Source organism: Lottia gigantea (genome assembly GCF_000327385.1).
Source record: "Lottia gigantea unplaced genomic scaffold LOTGIsca_89, whole genome shotgun sequence".
NCBI classification, from domain to species: domain Eukaryota; kingdom Metazoa; phylum Mollusca; class Gastropoda; family Lottiidae; genus Lottia; species Lottia gigantea.
Genome location: NW_008710923.1, coordinates 257857 through 267750, shown reverse-complemented (window position 1 = coordinate 267750; position 9894 = coordinate 257857). Strand labels below are relative to the sequence as shown.

Below are 9894 nucleotides of genomic sequence, written 5' to 3'. Positions count from 1 at the left end.
TCCTAACTGAGAAGGTAAATTCTTTTATTTTATTTCAAAATGTGTCATATTAAAAAGGTAACTGTTTCTCATCGAGAATTTTTAATTCTGAAAATGTTTGTGCAGGTTTAAGATTATTCAGAATCATTGTATTTTTTAAACTATTTGTTGGGTTAATAAACAACAAAATTTTATTTTGAAAATGAATCTGTCTGAAATAAAAAAAAAAGGTGAAGCGTATGATATTGAGTAAATTCAAATGAACAGTACCAGTAGTGCGTTCTAAATAAATTTTGTTTTTGTGGTCAAATCGACTGCACTGTACTGAACAACAGGTACTTGCAGCTAGGTTGGTATATACCACGTTAACGTTTGCTTCTAGTGGAAGAAACTAGGTAGTTGTTGGTAGTCGTAGTAGTTGGTAGTTGGATTAATTGGGTTGGATGATTCTGTGCTGTTGGTTTGGTAGTTAATGCTCTACTCGCTGTACTGAACAGTATATATATGGTACAGAACAAACAAGGTCTTTTGCTCCCTTGCATAGAGTGTACACACAGAATATAAAAGAGCGACCAACTAGCAAATGACCCAGCATAATAGCAAACACCCATCCCTTCTCCCTTAAAGACAGTGAACTCCAATCTAATATCAGCCTGCTGGTAAGATGTGGTCGATACTGATCTTATCCATAAGTGACTTTAAGTTTAGAAATCACAGTAAAAAACAGAGCACAATTTTATCGTATACTGCTCCTGAGTTTTATTGTACACAACGTTCTAAGAATTTACATTGTCATCATTAAGTGAAAAGGCAGTTTATCGTTTGACATTGGTGATTAAACGAAGTTGAACTTTATTTGGCCAGTGTATAAAGAAGAAAAAACCAAAATATCACCAACATTCTGCCAACATCAAACCGGTCATGTGATACCAACTTGACAAAATGGCAGCCATTGAGATGGAAGAGTATAAAAGCATTGATTCACCTATCAGTGCTAAGGAAAGTTGTCCCTGTCTCTGAGAAATGGCCTTAAAATGTATAGAGATCAAGGGAAGAAGAAAAATTATTGACCACAAACATGCTTCTTTTTCGCTAGGTCATCAATTTTACTGCCAAATTGAAATGTTACTTTCTGCTCATTTGTCTCCAAAAAATAACAAACATGTAGTTGTAGAATGTTGTTGAAATGCTGCTCAATTGTACACAGAGCACAGTTGGACACACGTTGGTAAAACACTGGACACATAATGGGCAACTGTTATACATATGTTGATGTTATACAACCATGTATGTAATGTCGATTATTTGTCGAGTGACTCCTGATAATGAACGTCTTGAAATGTAAGGCAATTTCCCTGTATCCACATCCTCACAATATCAAGCTATTTCGAACTTCGTCTTATATCTTGACTGCAATAGCCACCTTTAGTGTGCCACATAATTTTGTAAATACAGCGATTTGACTGAATAAACCATAATGTTTACAATTTTTCTGTCGAGGGCTCTGATTTGTTGTATTTGCAGGCGTACAATCCAATCAAATCGCTACATTGCGTGATTAGCTTGACATTGTGAAGATGCTTTGTTTTCTGTTGTGTACTTTCAACGGGTGATTTATTACACAATTTTGATGAAAAAACTATCATCAGTTTATCAAAACATAAAGAGCAGCTAAAAGAGGTAGGAGTTTCAGACTTTTGATATTACGGTATAAATCATAACAAATTGTTCTTGTGAAAATAGTCTTTAATATTTCAACTAAATTTATGACATTCTAGAGATATTGAAAAAAAAACAACCAGAAAAAATAGATTTTCTGCACTTCCCTGTACTGTCATCTTTGTTGATGACATTAAACGCTTCTTTGGTTATGGATTAAGAGTTAAATCTTCCGTATTGATTGAATTATTATTTTCCATGTCAGTCTGGATCTTTGACAGGGGAAAAATTTGTACAGGGACCATCGTTATCCGTGCGAAAACATGATAAGTTTACAAGGACCAAAGTGAACATTTCAACGAGTTAAATCGGATCAAGTCATATGAAAAATATATAGGGGACACAGTGAAGATATCTTCGTGTCAAACCGGATCAAGTCATATGAAAAGTATATAGAGACCTAAGTGAACCCTTCTTCGTGTCAAATCGGATCAAGTCATATGAAAAGTATATAGGGACCACAGTGAAGATATATTCGAGTCAAATCGGATCAAGTCATATGAAAAGTATATAGGGACCTTAGTGAACATACTTTCTTGTCAAATCGGATCAAGTCATATGAAAAGTATATAGGGACCACGGTGAACATATCTTCTTTTGAAATCGGATCAAGTCATATGAAAAGTATATAGGGACCATAGTGAACATATCTTCGTGTCAAATCGGATCAAGTCATATGAAAAGTATATAGGGACCTTAGTGAACATATCTTCTTGTCAAATCGGATCAAGTCATATGAAAAGTATATAGGGACCACGGTGAACATATCTTCTTTTGAAACCGGATCAAGTCACATGAAAAGTATATAGGGACCACAGTGAAGATATATTCGAGTCAAATCGGATCAAGTCATATGAAAAGTATATAGGGACCTTAGTGAACATATCTTCTTGTCAAATCGGATCAAGTCATATGAAAAGTATATACGGACCACGGTGAACATATCTTCTTTTGAAATCGGATCAAGTCATATGAAACGTATATAGGGACCATAGTGAACATATCTTCGTGTCAAATCGGATCAAGTCATGAAAAGTATATAGGGAACATAGTAAATATTTCACAAAATCATACAATTCTCTACCCAGGTGTGCTTCAAGTAGGTAATCATTTATATACTCAACTTCTTGATGGTCTTTTTAAGTATTTGAACTCGGGTAATCAAAGACACAGTAGTTGATCGTTTACAGGTGAACTGAATTGTTACTGTATATTACACAATATGGAAGTGATTTATGATATATTTAAAGCGATATGATGGTTTAATTTTGCTATTAAAGGCACTGTTAAGAGATTTTTTAAAATTTCAATGAGTATCAATGATAGCCTCAATTTGCACCATTCCAATTTTCCAATCAAACGTCTAGTTCCTGCTAGTGTTTGATGATTCCACAAATCCCGAAGGACCTTATGTGATAAAGCATATTTTGCTATTAGTGACTTCATCAAACACTTCTTTTTTTGTAGAATTGCAGGAACTATAGACGTACGGCTGTATATTGGAATAGTGCAAATTGAATATAGACAATTATTTTTCAGAAAATCTCTTTACAATCCCTTTGGGGACTGTTAGCTCTTTACCACTGTCACAAATTAAAAATTTCTGGATATTTAAATCGATATAATATATTTTTTTGTTCTCAATAAATTTCATTTTAACTCTGCTGTTAGTATATGACGTAGGAAAACGTACTGTTATATCACGTTTTCGCCAAGTTTATGAAAATATACGTAGAACAAAAAGTTAAGCGCCAATAACTTTAATTCAGTATACTCTGGGACATTGTGTACGTCGTAGAGACCCTCCTGTACAAACTGTAACAGAGTTGGTTGAAGTATTGCATCAGGAGTGTCAGCAAATTCCTCAACAGGACATTCAAAGACTGATGAAAAACAGATACTTTGCATTTGGGGCTATAAAGGCAATATAACGTACGATCATCCACTTCTTCTTGTTGATTTTTTCACGAATACATATTGTTTTCAACATTAGGTCCCAATAAATACATCTCTGTTATCAAGTATGATTGTGAATTTGATTCATTGCGAAACAATGTTTCAAAATCTGGTTGCGCTTAACTTTTTGTTCTAGGTATATTTAATTTTTAAAATATTTCTGCACCACAAGATGCAATTAATAGTGTGTTTTTGATATGAAGTCAAATAGCTGAGCTGGATATTTGTCCCGTAGCTACAGAGGGTGATGCCCCCCCCCCCCCCTCCCCCAACCAAAAAAAAAAAAGGATTGTCGGCCTGAAATATGCTGACAAACCAGCCAATTCCATTACTGCAATTCAACATTACTACCCCTCCTGATATATTACTTGCCCCTCCGATCAATCAAGTTTGGCAACGAGCCTGCAAGTAACTTAAATCGATTATGGGACTTTCACATCAATTCGAGAATGATAAGGGTATTATATGTAATCAGCAGGTTTTTGAAATATTGAAATAAAATCATCCCAAACCTTTTAAAGCGCTTAACGTAATCAATTGATTTGTCTGTAGTGTATGGTGAGAGGATCTATGACGTCATAAGTGTGATATAATGATGAATGCAATCGATGGAACCTGCCATTTTAAAGTAAATAATTCAATATAACATAATGCCTAGGATAATTCAAATTGGACATGCATTTATTTTCTTTTATGTTCCCCGGTGTTAATGGTTGTCTCGCTCAATAGAGATCTTGGTGTAAATTTTAATTTCAGATAAGAAAATTATTAATCTTCGCTCTTTTTTATGATCAACAATTTTCAACATATTTTCAGCAAATTCTATTTATATATTAAATCCATTTGAAATTGAATGTTTTATGTATGGTCGATAGTTTTCAACATATTATCAAAAAATTATATAATATTAAATCCAATTGAAATTGAATTGATAACAGGAGATAATAGCTACAATTCAGATCGATTCAGTTATCGAGACTAAAAAGAATAGAGGGAGAAGTCTAAAGAAGAATAAAATGACATATTATATATTATAGCGTAGTACATATACGAGATTTTACTTGAGGTGTGTATGTTTGGCTGGTGAAGGGTGGGGGTGGGATGAGCGTTGGGGTGTATAAAAGAATAATTCATTTATATGAAACGTATTTACATTAATTTGAAAACAAAAGCTATATTTTTACTTGATTCAGATAAACGATGTAAAACTTTCATACGGACTTATGCCGAGAACAGATGAGGTAGACGCAATTCGTGTCCGCACCGTTGGTTGATCCTAACGTCGTGTTTTCACTTCTTCAATTTTTTCTTAGACATTTGACTAGTTACTTCTATATTTATTGATGATGTTATAATTTGCAGGAGGTTCACAATTGGGTTATTGGTATGAGTTTGAGTGAACTAGGGTTCTCAGTTAGATCAGAAACCCTATTTACAATGAATTACATGATATCTGTTTATGGAACTAAGGAACCAGAAACTACTTATAAATAGGCATTAAGGAGATAAATGGTAAAAGGACATAGAACCGTATTTTACGATTGATTCTTTAAGCTAAAGTTATATTACTGTCTTTAAATGTCTATCTGGTACATTGTAAATAAGTATTATATCAGATTAGTTGTTCACTTATCTTTACAGCTAATGGTTTATGTTATATGGTAGTTCGGAACTTGCTGACAACTGTCTTGTATACTGTAAGGCAAGGACAAATAATTGTATTAATAATGCATCCACATTTTCCTGGCAGTCTATGAAACCCCAAATTGTTACAAATGACTGGAAAATAACAACAAAACCAATAAATTAAATCCAGAAATAACTTTTTTTTTATGGGGCTGAAAAGAATAAGATAACCGTCTTGCGTGTTGGATAGACCGTGGAACGTTTTCTAGTGGAGTGGACATTTTAAAGCTTGAAAATATAGGCTTGAATCGTATCCAAGCGCAAACCTTTAAGCCGTGCTTGCCAAGAAATTTTGTAAACCAGGACAGGAACGACCAAACTTTTTTTCATATTCATCCGTTAACAGACAAGGAAAAGCTCTGGCGATCATTAAACGATGTTTTAAGTGTTTTTATTATAATATTTAAAGATTTTAACATTTGGTAACGATTTCTAATGTTTTCCGTTCAAAACGCATTAAATATTGTTTTATACAAAGTAAAACCAGATGTGAGTATATATTGGAATTGTAAGGGCAATGACTCTACATGTTACAATTTGTCGGTTAATCTGTAGAGGCAGGGTAAAACCAACCTTGTAACTTACTTCTAACATTTGGCTGATCAGTTGTTGGATTTAGTCAAACTTGGCACATTGACAGTTATATCACAGTTACCACAAGTTGCAGTTAATAAAAGTTGACCATGTTCGGCCTTTCAGTGGTTCATGTTCTTCTTTTCAGTGGTTCATGTTCTACTTTTCACCGGTTCACGTTGTACTTTTCACTGGTTCATGTTCTACTTTTCAGTGGTTCATGTTCTACTTTTCACCGGTTCACGTTGTACTTTTCACTGGTTCATGTTCTACTTTTCAGCGATTCGCATTGTACTTTTCATCGGTTCACGTTGTACTTTTCACCGGTTCACGTTGTACTTTTCAGTGAATCATGTTCTACTTTTCAGCGGTTCACGTTGTACTTTTCACCGGTTCACGTTGTACTTTTCAGCGGTTCACGTTGTACTTTGCAGTGGTTCCTGTTCTACGTTTTTTTAATATGAGCGTTTCACTCGTGTCAAATTATCATGCCATGCGACGGATCAAATAAGATGCTTTGAATCCGTGTGAACTGCGTATGTAAGAACCATATGCTTGAGTTTTTAGTTGTTATTGGTGTACAAGGAAATGTAATTCTTGAGCACAAGAGAAGGGCGCAAAACTCCATTTTGTATTATACAAGACCAAACCTATTATAATATTTATTCAAATCTAGATTCAATCTGTACCACATGTAGTAAATATCAAAATAGTTTCAGTATTTCTACTCAATAATAATAAAATAACAGTTACCTTCAGGTGAGGATTAGTTCTCGTAGTATAAACCAATTCTATTCTTAATCTCATCTTGCAGCCTGACTGCACTCTACTAATGTACCAATAGCTCTAATGAATTAAATATGCTGTTATCTAAACACGATGTTGATGGTGAGAAGAAATATTGTCTATTCATCGATATAAGGAAAAGTACAGTGTTACAGCATTGGCATGTTAAGATTTGAATGACATTTAGAAACGGAGAGCACAAAATCAAAATTTACATTCAATGACTACACGTGTAAATTGTGTTGAAGCTTGATGTATTCATCAATGAGGTACACAAAGAGTTACAACATTGTAAAGTTCAGATTTTCCGGAAACCCCCTCTCTGTAGAAGCAGAGATTCAGAAGGGGTTTTCTAGACTGTAAATGTGTTTCAGGAATTTTGAGAGATTCCGTTATTTACGGAATATAGTATTGGCTTTTTTGACGTACTAACCTGTCAAGATTTTCTAGAATTACAATGACTTCAGACGATAAAACAATGAATACTTTTGTCCCCAATCGCAATTTAAACCTATTTTAATCTTCTTTAAAGAAAGGATCTCATCTCTTTCTTACATATTTTTTACAGATGCATTATAAAGATATTTACACAGTTGCTCTCAACATTTTTTTCCCTGAAATAAGCATGTTACGTGTGCATAACATATATCCAGTCGTAGAGAGACGTTTTTTGGATCGTCGAGATAAATAATACTATCGTATACTATCGTACTGTCTTCTTCAATGCTGTCCAGACTGACAATAAGTCCAGGATTTTTTTTTATGTCAGACTGTCTAAGCCGAGTGTTTCGGGTGATAATCTGTATTGATAAATCAACGCCTTTATATTGAATTACTAATGTTATTTCCGTTTTTCTCTTTCCAGTTCCAATGGTTGCAGTAGACTATATCACCTGCACCTTATCAATTCAATTAGTTGGGATGAGTGATTAGTTCAAACCTTGATACAAACCATTTGTACAACTCTGTTGTGTCTACAGTTACCAGTCTTCCTTCCGTACCATACAGTTATCTTGTGATAAATAGCTTCTTTTAGTGATATACGGAATAAAATGTGTCGGAAATGGCGTACGTTAATGAGACTACAAACGCAGTGGATCAATTCGTTACGGCCTCGGTAGACGCAGCGAAATATATGTTAGTGAATTCGCAAAGACCTGCGTCTTTATTGGATCTCGTAAATGTTGGTTTAACAAGTATTCGGAATTCAGATCAATCTACTGCGACAGCGTCTTCGACAACGACTCCGTTTAGCAATATAACGCACAATATCTTATGGAATGATTCGTCCACCGTCATCACTCAAACGTTTACATTACCTGATTACGACTACGATAATTGGACGTTACCAAATTCTAGTTACTGGAAACCTCCACCCGGTGAATATGTTCCGCGTTCCACTCTAGAAGTTGTGATTATATCGTTTTTAGTTGTCTTGCTGTCCTTAATGACAGCTGGTGGTAACCTGTTAGTGATCTGGGCGTTTAAAATTGACCGCCGACTTCAAACAGTGAGTAATTATTTTTTGCTAAGCCTGGCTGTGGCGGATATCAGTATCGGCGTCGTCTCCATGCCGCTTTATACCGTTTATTTATTGATGGAACATTGGCCACTAGGGCCTCTTTTATGTGATATTTGGTTATCGTTGGATTACACAATGAGTAACGCTTCCGTGGCGAATTTAATCATCATCAGCTTTGACAGATATCTGTCAGTGACAAGGCCATTGACTTATCGAGCCAAACGAACACCGAAAAGAGCTGGCTGGATGATCGGTTGTGCTTGGGTTATTTCCGCTTTATTGTGGACTCCATGGATATTTGCTTGGCCTTATATAGAAGGTAAACGACGGGTGCCACATGACGACTGCTATATTCAATTCTTGAAGACCAATCAGTATATTACCATCATTACTGCCATGGCCGCGTTTTATGTGCCAGTTTCAATCATGACCATTATTTATTATAAAATATACCGCGAAACTCGAAAAAGACAAAAAGATCTCGTAGGATTACAAGGTTTAAAAAAAGACAATAGCAAAGGAAGTAAAAAATCAACTCTTTCAAGTGATGAGGAAGGCTACTGGAGCTTGAGTGACAAACGGAGTCCTTCCACCGAGTTAAGCTCGTATTTAAGACATAGGAACTCGTGCAAAAGAAAGTGTTTATCTTGTTTTAAAATAGATCGGGACTCGGATGCCGAGGAGTCGAGTTCGAGTGACCAACCTCCTTCCCCTGGAAACACAAACGTCATCGTGTCGGACTGCCATTCGTACATCCCGGTGAGCACCAGTGAATCCATGGCCCGTAGTCCATCAAATCATATTCCAAAGACTAGTTTTAAACGTGTCAAGAAAGAAACTATGTGTGTGAGTGGATCACTTATACCATTACTTCCTGTAGATACCCCCTTGTCTTCCCCAACACCTTCATCGTGTCATAACATCACCACATCATTTTCCCGCCAAACTAACTTGTCGTCTGTACCTCTCACAGAGGAAGACGACGATGACGTCATTGTAGAAAAAGACAAAATGTACACCGTGTTTATACAACTCCCTCCGAAAAATATGGAAGATGAGAAACCTTCCATAAGATTGGTCCCTGATCTTGATTGTGATAACGGTGCTAAACATCCTGATGAATACTTTAGTGACGGAAGTCAGGAAGAGGACGAAGAAGAAGACGATCACGATCGCATCATTCCTCCAGTCCGACCACCCACCGGAACTCCTGCTATGGCAAGACGAGCGCAAAGTAATGATTCCGCGCGAGTTGCCATGCAAGCCAAAATGGCGGCTAAGGTGGCGAACAAGGTTCGGAAACAGCGTGCTCACCATAAATTGCATTCCAAGAGACATGAAAGACGCCAAGATCAGAAAGCTGCTAAGACATTAACAGCTATATTATTAGCCTTTATTATAACATGGACACCATATAATATATTTACAATAGTAGAAGCTTATTGTACCAATCCACCATGTATAAATCCTACACTGTATGCTATAGGTGGGTATACTTTCTAATTTATTAATATCTAATAATAATGTGTAATAACGCACTGGAAGAGATTGCAGTCTACCTTGGCACGTTGAGCTTTTATGTAATTTTAGGGCACCGGGTTTCATTTCTGAAAAAAAAAAATATATATATAGATATTCATGTACATGTAGCTGAAATTGAGCGCTGCTTGGGA

General features: G+C 35.7%; 1 protein-coding gene across 1 annotated transcript; it reads left to right on the top strand.

The window, feature by feature from the left end:
* Window positions 1-7834: 7834 nt before the first annotated feature.
* Window positions 7835-9724, top strand: LOTGIDRAFT_134322 (hypothetical protein; the record flags this gene model as incomplete). The annotated part of the gene is made up of 3 exons (XM_009068071.1): window positions 7835-8717; window positions 8778-9063; window positions 9565-9724. The coding sequence occupies 3 exons, from the start codon at window positions 7835-7837 to the stop codon at window positions 9722-9724; spliced, it is 1329 nt and encodes a 442-aa protein (XP_009066319.1).
* Between the last annotated feature and the right edge of the window lie 170 nt (window positions 9725-9894).